Source organism: Lepidochelys kempii, chromosome 18 (genome assembly GCF_965140265.1).
Source record: "Lepidochelys kempii isolate rLepKem1 chromosome 18, rLepKem1.hap2, whole genome shotgun sequence".
Lineage (NCBI taxonomy): Eukaryota > Metazoa > Chordata > Testudines > Cheloniidae > Lepidochelys > Lepidochelys kempii.
This window is the reverse complement of record NC_133273.1, coordinates 9,017,201-9,042,970: the sequence shown is the minus strand read 5'-3', so window position 1 is coordinate 9,042,970 and position 25,770 is coordinate 9,017,201. Positions and strand designations below refer to the sequence as shown.

At 52.4% G+C, this 25,770-nt stretch overlaps 1 protein-coding gene across 3 annotated transcripts in view; it reads right to left on the bottom strand.

Annotated features, from left to right (window-relative positions):
* The window catches only part of IGSF21 (immunoglobin superfamily member 21), a 264,828-nt gene that overhangs the window by 2,328 nt on the left and 236,730 nt on the right, over nucleotides 1–25,770 (bottom strand). For 2 of the 3 annotated variants that reach the window (XM_073316766.1, XM_073316765.1), the window contains 4 exons: nucleotides 25,517–25,632; nucleotides 20,110–20,581; nucleotides 4,120–4,205; nucleotides 1,684–1,876 (listed from right to left, as the gene is read on the bottom strand). In XM_073316766.1, coding sequence (XP_073172867.1) covers nucleotides 1,684–1,876; nucleotides 4,120–4,205; nucleotides 20,110–20,581; nucleotides 25,517–25,632 — 867 coding nt within the window. The remainder of the gene's footprint in view (nucleotides 1–1,683; nucleotides 1,877–4,119; nucleotides 4,206–20,109; nucleotides 20,582–25,516; nucleotides 25,633–25,770) is intronic. The other variant, XM_073316767.1, reaches the window with a different exon arrangement.

Below are 25,770 nucleotides of genomic sequence, written 5' to 3'. Positions count from 1 at the left end.
AGCTAATGTCTCTTTCACACCACTGTTGCACTCTGCCTTTCTCAATAACAAGGGTCAGTCAGTGATTGGTGCCCAACGAAGTGGGAAACCCTAAAAAGGGTGATCTTGGGCAGCTCTGATTCTTTGGATTTCCTTTCATTGCTGAGTTTCGGCAGGAACAGAATCTTATCTCTCTAACTGCTCCTGACTGCGGGTCAGAGAGGAATTGAGGTCGGATTTTTTACTCAAGAGTTTTTGCCTCTTTCTCATTTCTAGTCCCGTTCTACTCTCCATACCGCTGGGAGGACAACGGTTAACATTGATTCTCTCTTCGTGGTCTCTCAGCAGCCCAATGTATGAAAAAGATAGCCCTGTCCCTCTCTGCAAAAATGTCAAAAAATGTGTTTTCAGTTGATCCTAAATGATTTTTTTTTTTTTTTGCCCAGAACTGGCAGAGAACCAAAATAATCAGTTATTGTCCCATATGCATTATAAACAACTCCCACAAATGTCACTTCTTGATCATAAATTTTTCAGGACAGGGACCCTGGGCTAGTTATTTGAGCCATAAAATAAATAATATTAATGATTATTCTCAGCTAAGGGCCTGAAATGTGCTGCTGGCAAACATTCGTACAATCAAAATGCCAGTCACACATGGAGTCGCAAACAGCAAATGACAAGGCAGCATGGACAGGCCAAAGGGAAAGCCAGTTTCTATTTGGTCAGCGGTAGTGAGGACATTGTGAACAAGCTTTGCAGATGACACTAAACTGGGAGGAGAGGTAGATACGCTGGAGGGTAGGGATAGGATACAGAGGGACCTAGACAAATTAGAGGATTGGGCCAAAAGAAATCTGATGAAGTTCAACAAGGACAAGTGCAGAGTCCTGCACTTAGGACGGAAGAATCCCATGCACCGCTACAGACTAGGGACTGAATGGCTAGACAGCAGTTCTGCAGAAAAGGACCTAGGGGTTACAGTGGACGAGAAGCTGGATATGAGTCAACAGTGTGCCCTTGTTGCCAAGAAGGCCAATGGCATTTTGGGCTGTATAAATAGGGGCATTGCCAGCAGATCGAGGGACGTGATCGTTCCCCTCTATTCGACATTGGTGAGGCCTCATCTGGAGTACTGTGTCCAGTTTTGGGCCCCACACTACAAGAAGGATGTGAAAAAATTGGAAAGAGTCCAGCGGAGGGCAACAAAAATGATTAGGGGACTGGAACACATGACATATGAGGAGAGGCTGAGGGAACTGGGATTGTTTAGTCTGCGGAAGAGAAGAATGAGGGGGGATTTGATAGCTGCTTTCAACTACCTGAAAGGGGGTTCCAAAGAGGATGGATCTAGACTGTTCTCAGTGGTGGCAGATGACAGAACGAGGAGTAATGGTCTCAAGTTGCAATGGGGGAGGTTTAGGTTGGATATTAGGAAAAACTTTTTCACTAGGTGGGTGGTGAAGCACTGGAATGCATTGCCTTGGGAGGTGGTGGAATCTCCTTCTTTTGAGGTTTTTAAGGTCAGGCTTGACAAAGCCCTGGCTGGGATGATTTAGTTGGGGATTGGTCCTGCTTTGAGCAGGGGGTGGGACTAGATGACCTCCTGAGGTCCCTTCCAACCCTGATATTCTATGATTCTATGATTGTAAGCTGGAGTAACGTGGGACAGAGGAGGATTCTTCCCAAGGGTATAAACCGTACCAAACACTATAAGCCTGGTGTGGGTGTCTGTGGACCCCAGTGGGTTCTGAGCAGTGCAGCGATACATTGAGCCGTTTAACTCAGCTGGCACTCTTTCCAGGACCAACTCCTTCCCATCATGCTCAGCGCTGCCATCCAGGAGCCTGCTCCCAACACGGGTCCAGGTGAACAAGGGCTCGGGGAAGACTTCATTCTGCAGCCAAGATGGGGAAAACAGCTTTAAATACCTGGGTTATTTTAATAAAACAGAGTCATTTTCATGACTGCAACCTCTGCTGACCTTACACAGAGTTAATTACTGGCATTGCAGTCTTTCCTCCTCCCAAAGACCCATGGAGTCAGATATTAAGGCCAGAAGGAACCGTTAGATCTTCTAATCCAAGGGTTCCCAAATGGTGGTACATGTATCCCATGTGATAGCTGAGCTTGATGTACCAGCCAGTCACCTTACACCAATTTTTTAAGGAGGAGCTACGCGGACCAGGAAAGTTGGGGAACCATTGACAGTCTGACCTCAAAGCTGGCAGAGAACTTCACAGATCCTCCAGGTGACAGCCTGGATTGCCTCGAGTCACCCCTGAAATGCTAGTGCTCACCACTTAAGGTACGTCTACACTGCAATAAAAAACCCCTGTAGCACCGACTCTCAGAACCCAGGTCAATTGACTTGGGCATGTGGGGCTCAGGCTGGGGCTACACATTGCAGTGTAGACATCTGGGCTCAGGCTGGAATCTAGGCTTGGAGACCCACCCCATTCACAAGGTTTCAGAGCCCGGGCTCCAACCCATGCCCGAGCCTAAATGTCTACACTGCAATTGTTAGCCCTGCAGCTCTGCGAGCCCAAGTCATCTGACCTGAGCCAGCTATGGCTGGGCCATGGGTCTTTTATTGCAGTGTAGATGTACCCTTAAAGGCTCTAGGGCATGAATAAATTAATTGGCATGGTTAGATTTTAGCTTGCTTAGCTGTGTTAGCCTTGTAAAAACAACACATGCAGGTGCAGATACAAAGGCATGTAGTAGATCTCAAATCCTCCACAAGTCATTTACCGTTAAAGGAATCAGATTAAAAACTCAACAGGCAGCAGGCTGGATGCACAGACAGAGGCTGGTCCTACGCTGCTTTGCAACTGGAGTCTGTGCAAAACACGGGACAAGTGGATATGAAATGCTACCACCCCCGAGAGGAAGATCTGGGAGGGGGGGGGCACTTTACAACGCCTTTGCACAAATGAGAAGGGCTGCAAAAGGTGTCAGGCCCTAGAGAATCTGTCCCATAATAACAAAATACTAGAGTTTAACTCTTGTCTGCTCCAGGAAAAAAGCTGTGTTCATAACTCGGATCATCTAACATGTGGTAACTAACAAGCTAAAATCCTAGCGCAGGCAAGGCAGACTGTCATTATTGTAGGTGTTAGCAGGTCAAGGCATTGCCTTGTGTTAGAACTACAAACTGCCTTCTTTTCTAGGGTGAGCAGATAGCAAGTGTAAAAAATTGGGGCAGGGGGTGGGGAAAAAAAGCCCCCAAAATCGGGGCTGTCCCTATAAAATTGGGACATCTGGTCACCCTATTGTTACAATCATAGAATATCAGGGTTGGAAGGGACCTCAGGAGGTCATCTAGTCCAACCCCCTGCTCAAAGCAGGACAGGACCAATACCCAATTTTTGACCCAGATCCCTAAATGGCCCCCTCAAGGATTGAACTCACAACCCTGGGTTTAGCAGGCCAATGCTCAAACCACCAAGCTATCCCTCCCCCCCAGGCCAATGCTCAAACCACTCTTTCTCTTGTGTTAGCTAAAAGGAGTTAAGAACACATCTTGTTTCCTCGTTAATAGATCCCAAAAAAGGCACATATTTAGTCTAGAGAGAGAGCACCCACCTCTAAAGTCGCAAGCTAGGTTCATAATTCTGCGTTGTTCATTTACAGAATAAATACGCCAGGCCAAAAAGCGTGGGCATTTGTTTAGTGAAGTGATTTCTATTAGACAAAACTCCAAGTGACAACAAATCAATTTCGAACTGGGAGACAAAAGAGCCAATTTCAAAAGTTGACGGTGTAATTGAGCATGCAAAATCCATGGGGAATTGCACGCCTTATTTACGTGTGTAGTTAGTATGAGTGGACATGCAACTCAAGGAACTCTGCAAGCCAACTGCCGTTGTTATCCACCTGTATGCACAATTCCCTGCTTTGCATGTGCAATTGCAGAACCTGCAAACAAAATCAGTGGCTTAGTTGAGGGCCTGACTGCTGGGGGGAAAAAAATCAAACCCTAAAGTCAAACTAAACTAAACCAACCCACTCTCCCCACCCCTAATCCGCTCCTTTGCCAGTCTTCATAAATCTGCTGCATAGGGAGATGTATTACCATCTGTCAGTGCAACAGAAACCAGGCCCTATTGAGCTAGGAGGATAAAAAAACCTGCAGACCTGAAAGCCATGCACCAAGATCCGAACTGTGTCTCCAACTCGGGCTCTCGTTGGGGTCATCATGATTTTGGGGCCCTTGGGAGCCACTGCAGAGAAACAGGAGAGGAAAGAGAATGGACGTCAGCAGAGCATTGAATCCCCAACTTAGACAAACACTGCCATAGTGAGCAGCCCATATAGGTTAATAGTCATACCTTGAATAGGCATTTAGGTGGTACAGTACCATAAGGAAAAGTGTGGGATCAATGCCTAGATGATATAGTAGCTATAAAAAAATGCGTGAGTGACAGAGGCATAGACAGCTGTCTAGATGATTGATAGACAGATACCTTCATGATTGATAGATGGATAGACTGTTGTCCAGATGACTGATAGATAGACAGATATCTTCATGAATGACAGATGCCTACAAGATGGCTAGACAGACAGATGCCTGCGTGAGTGATATATGGATAGACAGGTACTCGAATGCTCAGACTCCTGCTCAGGACCGCTTGGTGAGCAGTGTTCTTTTTTTTAAATAACATATTTATTTAAATTAGATTCTTACTAAAGCAAATCAAATGTTTCCTACAGCATTAGAGGGTAATACAAAAAAAGTTTTAATTAAAATATTTTTTTTAAAAAGGAAAATCTCCATATTTTGTTACCAAAGCCCAACATACAAGGAGTCACCCATTCACTCCTATAGTCAAGGACATGCAGCATTTAAAACAGAACAGAGACTTGTTAAGAATGACTATGCAGGGTTCCCATTGAAATCAATGGAAAAACTCCCACTGATTTCAACAGGGGTAGGATTGGGCCCTTAAATAATTCCACAGATAAATCGCTATTTAGCCCCACCGTTTATTGTTCTTTCCTCTGGTTCCTTTTCTTTCTCTTCTCTCTTCTGACCTATTGGAGTGGCGATACCACGACTCCCCCATGCAATCGCTCTCACGCTGCTACGTTCAGAGTGAGGCTAGGTAGACAGCATCGTTTTAGACAGGACTAGGCTCTCTGCAAGCTGCCCCCATGCTACCCCACCCATGCCACCCCTGAGAACACTGCCAGCAGCTCTCAACCCCCCTCATTATGTTTAATTCCTCCTTCTGCAGCCCTTTGTTTGCATAGATGTCAGATTCTGCAGCAGGAGGCTCTGCATAAAATTGGTATAGTGCCCCCCTTCAGCCCGATGACCACCCCCTCCTTCCAAAGTTGTCTGCTTTTCATTTGTAGAGGCTCTCAAATGCTGGTTAGTTATTCAAATAACCAAGTGCCAGGTAGTTGGCTGCTGAAGGGAAGCCGTGACCCCATGCACACAGTGACTGTTGCTCGGCGGCGGTAATGGGCTTTGCGTGCTCGGTCGCATCTTACGGTGGATGGCGCCCGGTGCATGGCATGAGGCCATGTGCCAAAAAGGAGAAGGGATGAAGCCAAAGGTTCAGCTGGAAAGGTTGCCTGTGCCATTGCCATGGCAACGCCATGACAACTTTGCCTCCTCCTCCTCCCCCCGGCTCGTCCTGGCTGGGGTGTTTTCAGGTTGAGATGAAGCAGCTGAGCAGAGGCCTCAGTGGTGCTGGGGAACTGGCTGGCGGAGTGAGCAGATGACACTGATGCTTTGTCCTACCTTCGCCTCCTGTCACAAGCCCGCCTGGCCCATTCAGTCACTCTGACAGCTCGCCTTGGAGGATGGGGTGAGCGTTGCCTGGAGAAGGGGCACGTCTTCTGGCCTCTTGCTCCCTGGGTGGGTAGGGGTGGGAAATGCAGGCAGACATCTGTAGGGGAGCTTGTGCCAACATCAGTAGCCGCCCTCCCACAGGGAGGAACATCCCTGCCTCTTGCTTTGCAAGGACAGCAGTGGTATGTGGGCCCTGGAGGATAGGCAGGTGGGAAACTCTTCAGCTCTGAGCCAGGAGGGCTGGGGAGATGTAACCTCGTTCTGGATGAGTGCTCTGCTTCCAGGAATTAGGCCATGGCCCAGTGGCTACTCAGTACTGGTAGGGTTCGAAGGCCCAGAGCCTCAAAGGTATCGAAGCACCGAACCCTCCATTGATTTCAGAGAGAGTTAAGAGCATAAATATTGTTGCGGATCGGGGCTTAAATGCATCCCAAGTCCAAGAGGCCGCTGGGTAGTTTCATAAACTGAACATCAAACCCAAGTTCTGGGGAGTCACGCCCCATCTGCCCGACTCTCACTGAGCTGAGGTCTTGCAGCCAAGTTTCCCACCCACTAGGCTCCTCTCTTCAGCCCTGCGTTTTCCCGGCACTGCCACCTGCCTCTAGTCTGGTGCCCCCCTACCCAGCTTGAATGAGTCACAAAACACTCGGGCAGGCTTGACTCCATCCAGCAGGGGGCAGCATGCCATAGCCCAAAATATTCCAATAGTCCGTGTTCTCTGGAAGCCACAGGTTTGCCCAGTTCATGAAGTAACTTTTCTCTCCTTGTCGCCAGCAGGGCTGGGATTTCCGGCACCGCGTCCCCTGCATCCCCACATCTGCAAAGCCCAAATCATTTCTCTTCCAGGAGACAACAGAGGACCGTTCTACAAGGCATTGCTCTAAATAAATCAGAGCTGGGGAGTGGCGCGCACCCTGCCTGGTCTGTTCCCTCTGATTGTTTCTGGCAGCAAATTTATTTTAAACACGGCCTTTAAATATAAATAGCACCATGAGGGGGCTGCCTGGGGACAGCAGGGCCTTCATCAGCAGGCGGGGTGGGGAGGGCTGGCAGCAGGCTCTGCTGAAGGGGACCTGGTGCATATCCACAGGCAGATCACCAGCATGGGGGGGACCTCTTCTTTCTGATGCTGCGGATGGAGCCCAGGTTGTGGCTGCCCCTTTAAGTCCAGCGTGGAACTTGTGGTGCCTGGTAGTGTATTGGCCCCCTCAGTTGCTGCACAGACATATATGCCAGGTAGTGCACTGGCCCATTGTCCCCACTGGCTCCGCAGCTGGAGCATCACAAGCCCTAAAGGCCAGTGAACCCTGCAGCTGTGCAGGGCCTCTGGCGCTTCACCACCCTCCTAGTGAAAAAGTTTTTCCTAATATCCAACCTCAACCTCCCCCACTGCAACTTGAGACCATTACTCCTCGTTCTGTCATCCGCCACCACTGAGAACAGTCTAGAGCCATCCTCTTTGGAACCCCCTTTCAGGTAGTTGAAAGCAGCTATCAAATCCCCCCTCATTCTTCTCTTCTGCAGGCTAAACAATCCCAGCTCCCTCAGCCTCTCCTCATAACTCACGTGTTCCAGTCCCCTAATCATTTTTGTTGCCCTCCGCTGGACTCTCTCCAATTTATCCACATCCTTCTTGTAGTGTGGGGCCCAAAACTGGACACAGTACTCCAGATGAGGCCTCACCAGTGTCGAATAGAGGGGAACGATCACGTCCCTCGATCTGCTCGCTATGCCCCTACTTATACAGCCCAAAATGCCGTTAGCCTTCTTGGCAACAAGGACACACTGCTGACTCATTCCAGCTTCTTGTCCACGGTAACCCCAGGTCCTTTTCTGCAGAACTGCTGCTTAGCCGGTTGGTCCCCACCCTGTAGCAGTGCATGGGATTCTTCCGTCCTAGGTGCAAGACTCTGCACTTGTCCTTGTTGAACCTCATCAGATTTCTTTTGGCCCAATCCTCTAATTTGTCTAGGTCCCTCTGTATCCTATCCCTACCCTCCAGCGTATCTACCTCTCCTCCCACTTTAGTGTCCTCTGCAAACTTGCTGAGTGTGCAATCCACGCCATCCTCCAGATCATTAATGAAGATATTGAACAAAACCGGCCCCAGGACTGACCGTTGGGGCACGCCGCTTGATACCGGCTGCCAACTAGACATAGAGCCATTGATCACTACCCGGTATCTATGTTATTTGAATATATATACGAACACTAGGATGGCTGTCCACTCACTTCCCTCCATACACAGCAGGATTAACACCATCATTCACACTTGAGCTACACAGTATAAAAATGAGAAAACAAATGGGCCTGATACATTTGCTCTGAATCCGCCACTCTGCATTTCAGCCAGCAGGGCGGCAGCACTTGCTCCATTAGCGTAACAATCCCTGGGTTGGGGCTCTCTGCTTCTTCTGAGATGCCCCCGTCACACAGCAGCTCCAAACCAGCACTGACGTGGCAGGACCTCATTGCTGGCCTCAGAAAGCAGCCAGGTTGTGCCACGCATTCCAGCTCAACCCAGAGCCTTCAGACTGGGTCTTTTAAAGAGCCGAATTCTGCCTTTCCCTCATATAGGGCTGGACTGGCACCTTGCCATCTGCCCTGAGGAAGGGGCAACACAGAGTCGGGCTGCCTCAAGGGCCGGGGCTCAGTTTTTGAACCAACCTCTGTTTCAAGGTGGTTCCGTGGGGGAAACAAGCTGTGCACCGTGGGGGAAACAAGCTGTGGGGGAAACAAGGGGAAACAGCCCTTTTCCTGGCACAGCCCTGCTGGCTCCACTCCCCTGTCCACCTCTGCAGAAGGGGGCACAGCAGCTGGGACTGGCACTGGAGGTAGCTGATGCAGAGCTCCTTCCACCCCACCCCATAATTCTCCTCAGCAGGCTCACGGCATTAGGGGGTGGCACACTGAGCATCGCTATGCAGAGATTCCCCAGGGGACAGTCCTGAGGTATGACCCCCTTCCCTCCTTGGGCCTAATGGAGACTTCACTCCCTTGGGATCCCAAGCCCTTTTCTCTCCACTGGCCTGTGGTTCTTTAGGTGTGCGGCCGTGTTGTACTCCCAGTTCACCGTGTACTTATCAGACCCCCATCACAGCAGTATCTGAGTGCCTTCTCCTCTTTAATATATTTATTCTTCCAACACCCCTGTGAGGCAGGGCAGGGCTAGTCACCCTATGTTATAGATGGGGAACTGAGGCACGGAGAGACTGAGTGACTGTCCCAAGGTCACACTGGCGGCCTGTGATAAAGCCGGGACTTGAACGCAGGCCGCCCACGTCCAAAGCAAGTGCCCTAACCGCTGAGCCATCATCCCTGAGCTGTGTCACATAACTAGGGCCCTACCAAATTCACGGTCCATTTTGGTCAATTTTTCACGGTCGTAGGAGTTTAAGAATAGTAAATTTCATGATTTCAGCTATTTACATCTGAAATGTCACGGTGTTGTAATTGTAGGGGTCCTGACCTAAAAAGGAGTTGGGGGTGGGGTGAGGTTTGCAAAGTGATTGTAGCGGGGGGTTGCAGAATTGCCACCCTTACTTCTGCGCTGCTGCTGGCGGGGCACCTCCTTCAGAGCCGGGCACCTGGCCAACAGCTGCTGCTCTCCAGCCACCCAGCTCTGAAGGCAGCGCAGAAGTAAGGGTGGCAATACTGCAACCCCCCCTAAAATAACCTTGTGACCCCCCCCGCAACTCCCTTTTGGGTCTGAACCCCCAGTTTGAGAAACACTGGTCTCCCCCCCATGAAATCTCTGTAGTATAGGGTAAAAGCACCCAAAGACCAGATTTCACAGGGGGAGACCAGATTTCACAGTCCGTGACACGTTTTCCGTGGCTGTGAATTTGGTAGGGCCCGGTGCATAACCCTGGGAAGAGGGTACATCAGTGCTGGCCTGTGATGGCAGCTTTCAGAACCCAGGACCGTGGAGCCTGGGAACGAAATGGGTAGGAGGGGATTAGTTTCTTCACAGATGACAAGTGAAAAAACTGCACAGTGCCTCCCTCCTCCTTTCCCCCAGACCCACCAGCTAAGAACAAGGGGCCAGTCGTGACAGTGATGGCAGGCAGCTAAAAGCAAAGGTTTCTTCACGCCAGTGGGATGCTCAGAAGAGTCAGATACTGTGGCTGGGTATAAAAAAGAAGCTGGCTAATTTTTATGCGCATTAATAAACACTGGTGCAGTCATTATGCCTGTTAATAAAGAGCTAATCAGATTTTATGCTTCAGGATGTGAGCAGATCATGTGTGGAGCTGAGGAAGGACACGGAGGCCTGGACACCCCATATCTCCTCACTGCACAGCCGGCCGGGTGTAGGGAGCGTAGGTGCACCCCCACGGAGAGAGACTAGATGACCAGATAGCTCTTCATTAATCCACCTGTTTCTGAGCGGTTGGATGGGATCCTTTTGCTGCTACAGCACAAGCCCCTTCCCCTTGACTGGGAAGCAGCTTCCTCCTCGGCTGTTAGCAGTCGAAAGCCCACACCAGTGCGGGGCTCAGATGCCAGCCAGCAGAGGGCGCTGGTGCACACACACCAGCCAGTGGGTGACACGCCCGTGACTACGGTGGAATACAGGTGGGTTAGGCGATGGCAGGATGGGTGATCTCCCCTTGCAGGGCCTGCGTGTTTGCCCTGCAGCGAAAGGCAGGGGTGCCAAGGGCAGCTGCTGCATCTGGGCAGAGATCAGCAGGGGGACACGGGCCAGAAACCATGAATCACTGAGATATCATCAGCGCGTCTCGAAACCTGCTCCCCTATGAATAAGCATGAGAGCGAGTCACTCATTAGCCAGCTCTGGCCTTCAGAGACAGCGGGCATTGGTGAGCTAATGAGACAGAGTCCCACCCCGGCCACAGCCTGACGGGCGGTTAATCGCCTGTGACGGCCTGACATGATGTCCTCCGGTAACAGGGAAAGGCGGCAGCGGGTTATTTGCCTCCTCATCCATCTTCCCAGAATCCACCTGTGTCCCTTGATTCCCCACTGCTCAGAAACACCCCTCTGGCTCCATCCTCCTGCCCCCGCAGGGCTGTGATCTGAGTCAGGGTTCCTTAAGGCACAGCAGCAGGAAGAAACGCACAGCAGCCATCTGGCCACGCTCCCCACAGAGCGGGCCCTGGCTCGCTTTGTGCCACAGCAGCCCCGGTGCTTGGCACAACCGTCTCATCTCTTTAGCTCACCACCTGTCTTCTGAGCTTGCTTGGCTCGGCACAGGCTCCTGCCATTTGGGTTCTGGGCCCCTCCCGGAGCTGAGGACGAGCGAGGCAAAATGTGTCTGCTGAAATGGCTTTCGGGGTAAAATGAAGAATCGGCGACACCAAACTGGTTCTCGAATTTGTGTTGGTTTCGACAAATTGCTCGAACCGGAAAAAAACACCCTCAAATTGCGGTGACTTTTTGGGTTCAAAATGATGCTTTGTTTTGAAGTGTCTTTCAATTTTAATGAATGGTTTAAAGAAAACCATTAAAAACCACTCAAGGTTGGAACAAAACCATTTTTTTTTCTTTTCCAGATTACGAAAATGTTTAAAAAAATAATCTTTTTTTCAGTTCCATCCAAATGGATTTTGGTTTTTTTTTTTCAGATTTTTCGGCATTATCAGCAAAGTAAAAACTCTGTTATTGGCCCAGCTGTGCTCAGGAATGGGAGGTTGCTAAGTGCTCCTACCCCTGCTGAAGAGAGGATGTTGCCTGGCTGGGGGAGCAGCCAGTAGTTCACAGACAGGAGGCCACCGCCAACCCGGCTATGAAGAACCAATGTCAGCTCCGTGGGCAAAGCCCGTCTGCCTGAGGAGCAGGGCTGGCCGAGCGAGCACTCCGGCATGTGGTGAGGGCACATGCTGTATGGCTGGGAAAGGGCTCCAGGGGAATTTCCAGATGGAAGTTCTCACATTGGTTCCAGCTGGCAACTTGACTCAGGAAGAGAGCAATGGGGCTACTGGGGCGATGGGAACTCCAACCGGAGGAGTCTGATGGAGCCTACTGGGATTTCCAACACGTCGACTGTCCAGGAAACACCTGGTGAGGGGAAATAGCCAACTTCTGCCTCCATGCATGGAGACATTGGTCACCTGCAAGATGCAACAGCGTGGGAAACATCTGTCCTTCAATCTCTCAGCATGACCTAACAGCAGGGGGTGGCCATGTGGGCAGCAGCCGCCAAGCTCCCAGTACTGCACCATTAGGCTAGTTGCTCTGGAGCGGACAGCTGTAAAAATCAAGCTGGATCTTTGATCTGTTGCCAGCACAAGGTCAGAGAGTGCCAGTCCTGACACAGACTCCAGCCACAGCGAATCCAATGCGCTCACCCCCTCCTCTCCACTCTGACTCTGCAGAGAAAGAAACAACTTCCGTAGAGCAGACCAGGCGCTTCGCTGATGTGTAAGAGCTTAGCCCCAGTGTTCTTATAATGCTGTAGACGAGAGCATCAGAAGAGCCACCATCATAGGCTGCCTTTCTCCTGTGGGTTGTTTGTCGGCGGGGACAGACACAAGGCAAAGCACCGGTTTGTCACATGTGCCAGTAGATTAGCCAAGGAGATGCGCAAATGCTACCATTTGGTGGTGTAGGGTTTGATTCTCAGACCCTGCCTTTTGGCTCACAAGTGGTCAGAGGCCGAGACCCTGAGCCCCCAGGACTGTGGGCAGCTGTAAGTGTTGCTGGATGGTTTATGGGTGCCCTACCCAAAGACGGGCCTGAGCTGCAGAACTCAGATCTGCAGCCAAGCATCCCCAGTGTTCAGGGACTGGAGGTTCTGGTTCTAGTTTAGCTGCAGACCTGACTCCTTTGGGGAACACTGGGCTCACGACTGGAGACTGAGTGACAGCTAGAGGGTTGGGATCACTGTGTGTGGGAGGATGGGATGGGAGGAGCAGAGAGCACCAGCAGATGCTTTTGCACGTCCCATGCTCACACTCATGAACACAGCTCCCCCTTGGCGGGGTCCAGATCTGTAGCAGGAGCACAGCGCAGCTGTCCTAACAAATCCCGTGGTGCACTGACCAGCAGGGAGGTGGGGCAGGCATGGGATGGGATCTGCTTCCAAGCTTTCATTTTGCTGAGCTTCATTCTCCGCAGATACAAACAACCTTCTCAGCAGCAGCTGTCTCTGCCTGGTCCCTCTTGCTCATCGTGATGCCACTGCCTGATCTGAAGCCAGGCACCATCAACAGGATGATCAAGTCCATTGGCTCCTCTTGCTGTTTGAGGATGTTCCTCTGCCAGGCCTCTTCAAGCTGCTAGCCGGATGGTTTCAGACAGGAGAGCTCCACCGTTTCCTTCCACTACATGGGCTCTGGGTCCTTTGATGACAATCGGTCTCAGGGTTTGGGAGGAGAAGAGAAACGGAACCTGGCTCTATAGGAACTTCCTGACACAAGGACTGGATTTCAGGTGGCGAGGAACTCTAAAGCTTTGGTGTCCGGGAGCAGATTTGGGTCAGTCTGTCCTACATGGATTCCAGTGGCTATGCCTTTCTCTCCCCTTGTTAATAGTTCATCTGGATAGATCCCTGGACTTCTGTCCCAGCAGAGTGGTGGAATAGGCTTTATCATGGAGAACAGGGGTACCTTTGGCAAGTCCTCTCTCTTTCCTGCTGCTTCTAATCTTGCTCTGCATTAATTCATGCTGACTTTACCCACCTGTTGCAATGCAAATCTGGCCGTGTTACTCCTGCCCTTGGGCTGAGGGGAAATGCCTTTATGTGTATGTAGGGGAGAGGAGGCACTGACAGGTCCTCGGTACTCAGAGCAGAACAAATCTTGGAGGAGGAGAAAGGCAGACACACAGTGCTTCTCAGGGAACTAGTGATGAGTTAGTCCCAAGGTTTGGGGAGATCCAGAGTTGGGAAGTGCCTGATCCAAAGCCCACTGAAGTTCACAGAAAGACTGCCACTGATTTCAGGGAGTTTGAAATCAGGCCTCAGAAAAGTTTGGCCAGGGCCACTCACTGGTTTGAATCGAATCCAGGATTTGGCAGGGACAGAAAGCTGTTATCACCTGATAACTCAGTGATGATCTATGAGCAATGAGTTTGGGGCCTCTGTTCAATGCTTAGGGAACCCACAGATCCTGCTCCTCAACAATCCCCGTTCAAAATTTTACCCCAGCACCCACATTACTGGGGCTAACGTACATGCGTGGCCAGTACTGGAAGAACAGGAGAAAGGTGTGCTGGCAAAGCTCCACGGCTGTTTGCTTTTGAGAGCACCATGGAGATTCCCTCCCTCCAACAGTTAGAGGGGAAGAAATTAGGACTTCAAATCAGGACTCTCCTTTACACGGCACTGTTACAAATACAGTCTCGCCCCATACACCTCCAGTGAGGTGCAATGAGCCAGCATTTAGCACCTCTGAGGTTATGCTTGTTGAAGTGAAGGGAGCTCCAGTTGGCAGTCTCACTTCCTCTTTTTCACCTGTTTGGCAACACTTGCTTTGTGAGGCCTGCAAACGGTACGGGGCTTTCTGGAATGCCTGCCATCTCGGTCATCGGCAGGGAGTGAAAAATATCTGACTTTTTTTCCATACAAAAAATCAAAATCCAACTTTTTTGGGGGGGGGGGGGTAAACATTTTTGATTGTCTAAAACTGAGCATTTCTAACCAAAAGCAAAATATTTTTACCGAAAATATGTTTAGTTTTCAAAAAACAGCTGGGTTTTTTGGGTTTTTTTGTTCATCCGTCTGCTTTTGTTGTTGAAAAATCTGAAAATTTTCAGGATAAGATGCTGTAAAAGTTCCCAGGAAAAACAATTAGCATTTTTTTTGGCCAGTTCTACTGAGGCTAATTCTCACAGGATCTGGTAACTTGGACTCCCAGCTGGAAATTTACAACAGCACCGAAAGCTCAGATGAACAATCTGCTTCATAGAATCATGGAAGATCACGGTTGGAAGAGACCTCAGGAGGCCATCTAGTCCAACCCCCTGCTCAAAGCAGGACCAATCCCCAACGAAATCACCCCAGCCAGGGCTTTGTCAAGCCTGACCTTAAAAACCTCCAAGGAAGGAGATTCCACCACCTCCCTAGGGAACCAATTCCAGTGCTTCACCACCCTCCTAGTGAAATAGTTTTTCCTAATATCCAACCTAAACCTCCCCCACTGCAACTTGAGACCATTACTCCTCGTTCTGTTATCTGCTCCCACTGAGAACAGCTGAGCTCCATCCTCTTTGGAACCCCCCTTCAGGTAGTTGAAGGCTGCTATCAAATCCCGCATCATTCCTCTCTTCTTCAGAGTAAACAAGACCAGTTCCCTCAGCTGCTCCTCGTAAGTCATGTGTTCCAGTCCCCTAATCATTTTCGTTGCCCTTCGCTGGACTCTCTCCAATTTGTCCACATCCTTTCTGTAGTGGGGGGCCCAAAACTGGATGCAATGCTCCAGATGTGGCCTCACCAGTGCTGACTAGAGGGGAATAATCACTTCCGTCAATCTGCTGGCAATGCTCCTACTAATGCAGCCCAACATGCCGTTAGCCTTCTTGGCAACAAGGGCACACTGCAGACTCATATCCAGCTTCTTGTCCACGGTAACCCCAGGTCCTTTTCTGCAGAACTGCTGCTTAGCCAGTTGGTCCCCACCCTGTAGCAGTGCATGGGATTCTTCCGTCCTAGGTGCAAGACTCTGCACTTGTCCTTGTTGAACCTCATCAGATTTCTTTTGGCCCAATCCTCCAATTTGTCTAGGTCACTCTGGACCCTATCCCTACCCTCCTCCCAATTTAGTATCTACCTCTCCTCCCAGTTTAGTGTCATCTGCGAACTTGCTGAGGCTGCAATCCATCCCATCATCCAGGTCATTAATAAAAATGTTGAACAAAACCAGCCCCAGGATCGACCTCTGGGGCACTCCGCTTGATACTGGCTGCCAACTAGACATCAAGCCATTTATCACTACCCATTGAGCCCGACATTCTAGCCAGCTTTCTATCCACCTTGTAGTCCATTCATCCATTTTTTAACTTGCTGGGAAGAATTCTGTGGGAGACCATATCAAAAACTTTGCTAAAGTCAAGCTATATCATGTCCACCGCTTTCCTCATACCCACAGAGCCAGTTATCTCATCACAGAAGGCAGTCAGGTTGGTCAGGCATGACTTGCCCTGAGTGAATCCATGTTGACTGTTCCTGATCACCTTCCTCTTCTCCAAGTGCTTCAAAATGGTTTCCTTGAGGACCTGCTCCATGATTTTTCCAGGGACTGAGGTGAGGCTGACTGGTCTGTAGTTCCCCAGGTTCTCCTTCTTCCCTTTTTTAAACAAGGGCACTATATTTGCCTTATTCCAATCATCCGGGACCTTCCTTGATCGCCACGAGTTTTCAAAGATAATGGCCAATGGCTCTGCAATCACATCAGCCAACTCCCTCAGCACCCTTGGGTGTATTAGATCTGGCCCCATGGACCTGTGCATGTCCAGCTTTTCTAAATAGTCCTTAACCTGTCCTTTCACCACTGAGGACTGCTCACCTCCCCCCATACTTCTCTCAGCATCTCTGAGTCACCTGAACATGGCTTCTGCTCTGGCCTGCAAACCACATAGCTGGTTATCTCCCAGAATTCTTACACGTGCACCAATCCAGCCAGGCCTTGTCCTCAGCATCAGGGATATTCACCCCTTCTACAGATCCAGGGTCTGCCATGGATTTGGGAGTCTCATTACCCAAAGGGGGGATGCAACACTGCAATCTGAAGGGACATGAGACGTGCGGTGAGGGTTGCGTAGTGAAAAATACTCTCAGCACACAGGGAAACCAATGGGCAGGTTAAGTCCTGCCTCCCCTTTAAGCTACTTCATTTAACAATCACACAGTGACCTTTTCATTGTGCAGTGTGTCTGCTGAATGGGATTTTCTATATTTTTTTGCGCCAGCAAGAGGAAAGAGATAATTAATCTTGGGTGCTGGAACCTGAAATATTAATGAGGGTGGCTTTAATCCTCTCTGGGCTGAAAAATAATGGACTGAGAGGAGCAGCTTTTGCTGTCTGATATGCTTGGAGAAAACAGCAAGGATGCAAGATGCTTCCCCTCTTCTTCCTTTTGAAGTGCTGGGGCTGTTTTGGAGAGGCTCTCATTGAAGAGTGAATTGCTTTACAAGCGGGGGAAGGAGCCACTTTCATAAAGTCAGCACGATTTGGAGCCTTGTTAGTTCCAGCGTTAGTTGCTAAAGACAACTGAGAGCAGAAGATTCCCCGCCTCTCTCCCATAATTTCCTTGTTATACTGAGTTTTCTGCTATGGAGACAGGAATGTGTCAGGAAAGAGGGGTACAGTCAGCCAGGGGTGGGAAGGGGGAAATGGACAGCTTAGCTGATTGGTCATGCGCTAGGAAACCCTTTGATTCTGCAGCGGCTGATTTGAATCCAGCCCAGATAGTGCTGAAGATAGTTACCCTCTGATGACTGTGATGGGTGCAATGAGTTTCGGGGAGAGGAGCCCTCTTTCTGGTTCCTGAGGGCCACATCACAAAAAAACAAACTTTCCTCTCTAGCTGGCCGGCGCGAATGGATCTGCCTGTTGGCTCCCTCAGCAGACATGGACTCAGGACAGCCTTCTCCCCCAGCGTGGGGCGCACTTGCAGGGTTAGCACAGAGGGTGGCTGGGCTGTTGCTGGCCATGCTGTGCCCGCTCTAGGGACAGAGCAGGACTCCAGGGCCGACACAGCCACCAGGCAGGAGGGTGAAGTCCGTGCCGGAGTGGGTGCCTTGAGCGGAAAGGCTAGAAGACCCACTGGAGGATGTGGCTACACTGATGAGTCTGGGCAGTACTTTCAGTGCAAATCCCCCTCTTCCTTTGCATGTATGGCTGGGACCCCTTCATGGCATCCCAGGGCTTGCTTGTTTAACCCTGGAGTGCAGCTCTTTAAATGCACGCTGGGCGCGAGGGGAAGATTTGCTTTGGCTCCTATTGGATAAGGGCTGTTTTGGTATCCAGAGCAGAGGAATGTCTATGAACTGAAATAAAACAAGTAACTTAAATGATGCTGAGTCCATTAAAGGTCAATGGATTCTTGCCCATGAAGCAAAGAGCCTTGAACTGCCCCCAGACAGAGGTGCTCTGGCAAAGACTGGGGGAAAGGGACAAGCTTTGAAGGTCAGCAAACTGGCTCCATCCATCACAGCAAGGGCAGATCTAGATGAGAGGATCCCTTGCCAAAAATGTCCCCTGCCATGAGGTGCTTGGCCCACAGAAGCCAAGATCTGGGCGTGGCACGCTCAGTGCGTCTCTGTAGTGGGGATAGAACATGAGGCGTGAGGCAGAGGAGAGTCCAAACCTCCCAGGGCCACCCCACAAAGGCACCGTAAGCTTTGGCCTGGCTGGAAAGCAGGTGGTGCTGTGGGCCCAGACGGAGAAGCACTGGCAGGGCAGAGCTGGTTGCTGACTAAGCCTTGCCTCTGGCCACAAGGTATTTCCCTTCCTCCACTCTTTGCTCAGCATTTCTCTGGGGACAAGGAAAGGGTGCCCCAGCCCCCCTTATCTTTTGTCTAAAGGAGCCAGCTGGGAGGTTCGGGGCTGTGGGTGTAACAGTGAGCTTTGCTCCTTCCGACTGGGTGCCACAGTGGGTGCCCGCTGCAAAAGGCTCTCGGGGCCGTGCCAACCCTCCCCCGGGAGAGACCCTCAGACCGATGGGTCAACGAGGGCCTGGAAAGATGCCGGCTTCAGGTGCAGCGCTGGCAACGGAGGACACTGAGGCCAAGCCAGCCCTTGCGGATGTGGTGGCTGCCCCATTTCTGGTGGCTGCCATGGGACTGGGCACAGGAGCCAGTGCCATTCAGCACAAGGGCTGCGTCGCCGGGGGAGAGGGCTGGAATCTGCCCCAGCGCAGAGAGCCAGGTAAGAGGTGTTCCGAGGGCCCCACCTTGGCCCCTCGGCCCAGTGCGTGAGGGCGCCCAATGGGCCTGGCAGAACAATCTCCGAGGAACTGGTGTGTGGCCAAGGCACTGAGGGAGAGAGGTGAATGTGGTGCAGGGCAGGAGGGGAACTGAGCGGTTGCAGGTCTCAAACATTCCCCTGGGTTAGCAGAGGGTTAAGGAAGGGGCTGAACGAACAGGCAGCCAGAAATAAGGGAGAGTAAAGGAGACTGACTCCTGGAGCAGCCAACACAGCGTATATCCACTCATCACGCAGCCGTGGTTAAATGCAACCCCCTCTGGGGAGCGTAACAGCGCAGCTACACCACACAATGCTGTAGGAGAAACGAGGGACACCTGCAGAACAGCCAGGGTAATGCCCGCTGTGGCAAAAAGCGCCAGGGCATCTTTCACGCTTGCAAGTGGTCAGAAGCTTGGTTTTACGTCTCCTGCAGGACACGGCCCTTCTAGCAGGACAGCCTCTCCCAGCATCCCCCCTGCTCACCCATTAGCCCAGTTCTGGCTCAGAGAGAGGAGCATCTTCTGATGTATATCTGGCATTACTGCCCCGTACACCCCAGGTATGTGCCTTGGGGGGGGTCACCCCTCCAAGAGCTGACAAGGCTTAGCTCCTGAGAGCGAACAGAATCACAGCTCAAGGTGCAGTTCATCATCGTAAGTAGCGCTTATCTAGCGTTTTCCATCCAGGGATCCCAAAGTGCTTTACAAAGGAGGTCAGGATCATTATCTCCATTTGACAGATGGGGAAACTGAGGCAAGTAAGTGTCTTGCTCAAGGTCACCTGGGAATAGAACCAGTTTCTCAAATCCTAGTCCAATGGTTTCTCCACTAGGCCATGCTCCATTGCAGCGGGCACCGGGGAGGGAGGGAAGCAGCTTCCCTCAGCTGATCACAGAACCCAAGAACCCCCATAGAACCTTGCCTGATAGAACCTAAGAACCCTAAGCTTGAGCGCCCGGGCTCCAGCTAGAGCCCCGACGGCCACACTGCTCTTTTTAGCACCCATGCTCGAGCCCCACTTGCATGGATCTGTCTCCCCAGGCTGGGAGGCGTGCCACCGGCTGCTGTTTAGACACACCCCAAGGGTCCTGACTGCCACCCCCTCCCATAACCAGCAGACACAGAGACCCAAAGAAGCCCCTCAACCCACAGTCGGCAGGCCTCCTTCCATGCCCAGGCAGGAGCAGAAAGACTTGGAAAGCAAAGCAAAGGGTAGGAAAGAGTGTGGGAGGGGAGAGAGATGAGCAAGAGAGAGAAAACACGGTGTGGTAGGAAAGAAAGGGTGGGGGGAGCTGGAGGAGGTGGGATGGGAGAAGGAGAGAGAGGATGAAAGAGAGAAGGAGCGTAGGGCCGGAGGGGTCTTTATCACCCTAAGCCAGACAGACAAAAGCCGAGAGCACTGCGAATCAGACATGACGCCGTGTCCCTTTAAACCACCCCGCCCCCGTGCGCGCCTTACCTAGCGTGACCTCGGCCTGCATGGGCATGGAGAGCGCGGGGTGCTTGACCTCACAGCTGAAGAGCGCCTCATTGTCTATCTGCGGGTTAAGCGTCCACATGAGCATGGCCCGCACCTCCACGGTGCCGTCGCTGAGGGGGATGTGCGTGTGGTGGAAGTAGTAGACGGGCTCCATGTTGTGGACCCACCTCGGGAACTCCCGGCTCACCACAGTCTCTGGGATGATCTCGGTGGCCGGGCTGAACAGAAGTCCCGGGTCAGGGGTGAGGCTCTTGAGGGGGTCCTCCGTGTAGGGCCGCCCGCCCCGGTCCTCCACGTCCAGCAGGGATAGGGACTTCTGCATCTTGGTGTCATCCAGGTCGCGGTTCAGCAGGTTCCGAGCAGCTCGGCCGTCCTGTAACCCGGCGGCGCTGGATGGAGGCTCCAGGAGGGGCACCACTTCTATGAGCTCCCCGTCTCTCTTAAAATACACCTGGGGAGGGAAAGAGGGAGGGCCTGGGTTACTGCTGGCCACTCACCCCGGGTCCCAAAGGACGCCCCCCCTCACCTGCTGGCAAGCACACAGGATTCACAGGAAGAACAGGAGGACGTGTGGCACCTTAGAGACTAACCAAGTTATCTGAGCATCAGCTTTCGTGAGCTACAGCTCACTTCATCGGATGCGTGCCTTATATACACACAGAGATCATGAACCAATACCTCCTCCCACCCCACTGTCCTGCTGGTAATAGCTTATCTAAAGTGATCATCAAGTTGGGCCATTTCCAGCACAAATCCAGGTTTTCTCACCCTCCACCCCGCCACACACAAACTCACTCTCCTGCTGGTAACAGCCCATCCAAAGTGACCACTCTCCCTACAATGTGCATGGTAATCAAGGTGGGCCATGTCCAGCATAAATCCAGGCAGAGTGAGTTTGTGTGTGTGTGTCCCCCCCCGGGAAAAGGGGGGGGTGAGAAAGCCTGGATTAAATGGATCACTTTAGATAAGCTATTACCAGCAGGACAGTGGGGTGGGAGGAGGTATTGTTTCATGATCTCTGTGTGTATATAAAGTCTGCTGCAGTTTCCACTGCATGCATCCGATGAAGTGAGCTGTAGCTCACGAAAGCTTATGCTCAAATAAATTGGTTAGTCTCTAAGGTGCCACAAGTCCTCCTTTTCTTTTTGCAAATACAGACTAACACGGCTGTTACTCTGAAACCAAGGATTCACAGGGACAGCCAGAGTCCCAGAGACAGGGGGGGACTCGATGGCGCCGCATTGGCAGCTCCTTTCTGTGCCAATGAGCCTGCTCCACTCTGACCCCCGTGAGCCGTCCGTCCCTGGGACCAGAGCGTAGCTTCATCCAGCTCTTGGCCTCTGTGGGGCTGCCCATTGGACAGACACTTGTCCGCTCGGGATCACAGCAAACACAACCCGTCCCATCCAGGCCACTGAACGGCTGTTGGACAGCAGCAACTTCCAGCTACGATCTGCCCTGGCTAGATTTGAACCAGCAACCTGGGTCTGAAGGACTCTGGGTCGCACTGAGAGGTGATCTGAGATGGACTCTCCCACCTTCAGACTCCCTGAGACCCCAGTCACCCGACCTACTGATGCATACGGGGACCTAAGTTGGTATCACACACCAAGGAGCCAGGAGAATGGGCAAGTCAATGTGGTGGTGGGGCGGGGGACTCCATTAGCTTCTACCTTCGTATCCCCTCTTGGTCTCTTTTGGTGCTTCTCCATAAGGCTGGTGATCTCTGGCAGAGGTGAGCCGAGACTAGAACCGGGGTCCGCTAACTTTCTAGGCCTGCACCTGGCCACTGAGCTAAAGAAACAGCCCTGCCAGTAATAGTCACAAGAGACGCTGCGCTATGTTACCCACAATGCCTTCCAAGAGCGACAAGGCCAGACAGGCTGAGGTGGCCAATGCCAGCAGAGGACGGTTGGGCAGCGTGACAGGGACGGATGGCCAGAGAGTCACTGGGGTGGGACACAAGTTGGCTCCCTGAGGCTGCCTGCATGAGACATTATTCATCCAGCACTGTCCTCTACCGCTTCGCTGACCCCAGCCTCCTCACTGATCCTGGGACACAGAATGTGTGGGCAAGGCAGAGGGGAGGGTGTGCCACTAGACAACAGCCGATGATCTCTCTGTGCCGGTGCAGAGATGAGCCGGAGTGTCCGAGTGAGGTGAGTGTGTGCGAGACACGGGTGTGTGTCTGTCTGTGTCACAGGCTAAGAATGAGTGTGTGAGAGAGCAAGAGGACGCAGGACTGCTCATGAGCAGCCGAGTGTGAGGGGAAAGTCCAGAGGGCATGAGAGAGAGTTGGAGAGGGTGTGAAGTGTCTGCACAAGAAGGTGAGTGGGGGTGAATGTGTAGGGGGTGTGCATGTTTATCTGAGAAGGTGAGTGCATGCATGAAAAGGTGAGTGTGTGTATATAGTGTGTATCCGAGAAGGTGAGTGTGTGCAGGGGGTGAGTGTGTGTCTGAGGTGAGTGTGTGAGGAAATGGTGTGTGAGCAGGGTGCGTGTGTATGTCAGAGTGCTCACGAGGGCAGCAGCCATGGGTGCGCGTGTTGAGATCTCAGGGTGAGTGTCCCTCGCAGACACAACAATGCCTGCGTAGGGATTTTGAAAGCCACTCTACAGCAGAACTGTATTCCATTTCAAAGCACTCCTTCAAAGTCTCTGAAGTCCCGGTGTAATATAAAGGCTGCAGGACTCTTCGGAGATAAGTGTTTGAAAAATGACACAATATTTTTATTTAAATGCCTTGAACATCAGAATGCAGAGGCTGGAATAACTTCTGATCCTTTGACAGAGCAGAGAACCCCCCAGTCTCCTCTGTGTGTTTATTTAAAGGAAAATCATTCACAAACTAAGTTCAGAGCCTGCCTTCAAAAAAGCTTAGACAATAAAACCTGCCGAAGACATCACCTGATGCAGTGGACTAAGGCCTTTGCTGTGAGCCTGTATGTTCATGTGAGTGCCGAGCAAACGAGAGCATCTAACAGCGTTTCCCTGGGGAAACGGGGGGGGGGGGGGGGCAGAGGCTGGAAAGAGGTGAAGGTGGTGGTGCCAGTCAGAATCTGGCCTGAGCTGGCAATGAGCATGTAGCACATGTGAGATGAGTTTGGTGGATCTCAGCTTCATTCCTGTGGGCAGGTTTAAACATCAGTAAAACCTCAATCATGAAGCACCTTTGGCTGTTGGGGCACACACCCAGGGACTATTCACCTTTACAGGTGGGCCCAGGTTTGGGAGAAACATCCCCTGCTGCTGTCTAGGCTGGACCTGCTCTGGGCCACCCAGAGGACTCCTGTCTTCAGAGCTGTCAGTCTGGCACCTTCCCCCAGAGCGAGACTCAGCTGAAAACAATCCATACTTTGCATGGAGGGAACTCCTAGTGCCTCCTAGGACCCTCCTCCACCTCCTCACAGCTACCCCCACCATCCTCACTGGTGCCCACCACCACCCCACCTGTGCCTGCTATCCCCAGGCATAGCCTCTGCCACCCCCACTCCCTCCACCACTACTCCCCACTCCACCTATACCCACCGCTGCCCCCGCTCCATCCATACCTACCTCTGCACCTGTGCCCATCACCGCTGCTTGTACCCCCTGCCACTGCTAACCCCCACTCCACCTGTCCCCACCACCTATACCTAGCATCGTCCCTGCTCCATCCATACCTACCGTCCCCACCACCTGCATTCACACCCTCTCCCTGACCCATCCCCATCCCCACCACCCCACCTATATCCCCACCCCCACCGCCGTACCTCCCACCCTTCCTGGGAACTGACAACAGGGTGCTGCCTTTCTCCTCCCTCCCCAAGGCAATGGCATTTCTCCCCAGAGCCTGTGGCTGCACTATATCCCACCTGAACCGCTCCTCCCCGCACCATGCCCCCCCTTTACACGCCCACCAGGGTGTCTCCAAGGGCAGCAGGGCTAGCAGAGACAGGGCCTGGCCATCTTTACCACCATCCCACAGCAGGTGTAGATGACTCAGTGCCCTGACACTTGTGCTCCCAGTCACACCTGGCTGGTGTAGACCAGGAGGCAGGGGGAGGTATGTATCACAGCCTTCAACAGCCCCAGTAGGGGGCACCAGCTCCGCCTGGTCTCCACCATGGAAGCCTTTCGAGCCTGGCGGGCAATGACATTGGTTTGGTCGCAGCTTGTGGGTGATCAGGAGTGGATTTCACCAGTGACGCGGGCAGGAGTCCACCTGCCAGCTCTGCCGATGAACCTCACACCTGACTCACCGCCCCGCTGTTATTCCAGTCCCAGGCATCTTCCTTCAGACTGCGCTGCGGGATGAGTCTGTAAAATCAGGAACTAGCGTTTCCCTCGTGGTTTCAAACTAGATCTGGCCCCTGGCCTTCAGGGCACCACGGCTGGGCTGGATGGCTAGCCCAAGCCAAGGCCACTCTTCTTCCTGACATCCCTGCCAGCCGGACGGGGTCCCAGTCCCAACCGGACTGACTGGGGGGCAGATTTCTTTGTTGACTGGAAGAAAATGGAACCTGATTCCGATGGCGGGGCTGGCTGCTGCCTGGCATGCAAAGGGTAAAACCCATTCGTCTCAATCTCCTCCACACAAGGCCAGTTTGATTCAGGGTCTCACCAACCCAGGACGCTCAAGAGGCTGAAAAACGTCCTGGTTCCTGGCTGGCACATGGCTTGCATTTTTACTTGGTGAGGCACAAACCTGTGCCCAGCCAGGTAACATACAGGCCGTTTACCCTGTCTGACCCCAGTAGATTCCTCTGCAGCGCGGCAGCCACAATTCTCTGGCACATGCGTCACTACGGACAATAAGACACTTCGCTTCAGAGACCGCAGCCGTGTATCAGCACCAGGCCCAGCACGGAGTGGAGCTGGGGCCAGAACTGAAGATGGTAGGTAACGAGGGCCCTGGGGGTGAGGGTGGCTGGGGATCCTACAGGGGAGATCAGCCCTGGGAAGGAGGCCGGAGTGGGGGGTTACTATTTGCACCGGGGAGAAGGATCCGAGGAGGGGTGGGGAAGCGCGTCTACTCCAGGGCGTGCTCCACGCAAAGCATCAGGCCCATTCGCCCGCCATCCCGCATGTCTCAGCTTGGACTGTAGCGATGCAGACACATGGCGCATGGGAACGTCCCTCTGGCCTGTAGATGACTCCGCTGCACCTGATTTCATTGCACCTGCTGCAGGCTCTGCAGATGCCACCCTGCTGTCTGGGCAGGGCAGGTGGGCGCTGCCGCCCCTGTGCGCCCTGTACCAACCCCGCAGTGCGTGCACGAGTGCCTGCATTGCATGAGCATGGCTTGCAGGGCTGGAGAGATGGACGGCTCGGCAGGCCGGCAGCGCCAGGTATGCGGGGCAGGAACCAAAGTGCCACGGGGTCTCCCGTGCGCTTGCTGTACTCACCGCCGGGGCAGGCTTCGCTCCAGAGACTATGCAGACCAAAGTGAAGTTCTGCGCTTGGTAGCGGCTGAAGGGGGCGGGCGTGTCCGCAGCAATGACTGAGATGGAGATGGGAGGCGCTGTTGGGGAGAAAGGCCAGGATTATTACCAGTGCCCTGCTATGGTGCCCTGAGCCGCGCCGAACAGAGATCGGACAAGGAGCCTGTCCCACGGGGCTCGCCAGCTGGGACTGGGACAGGGCAGTGGGGAAGAGGGTT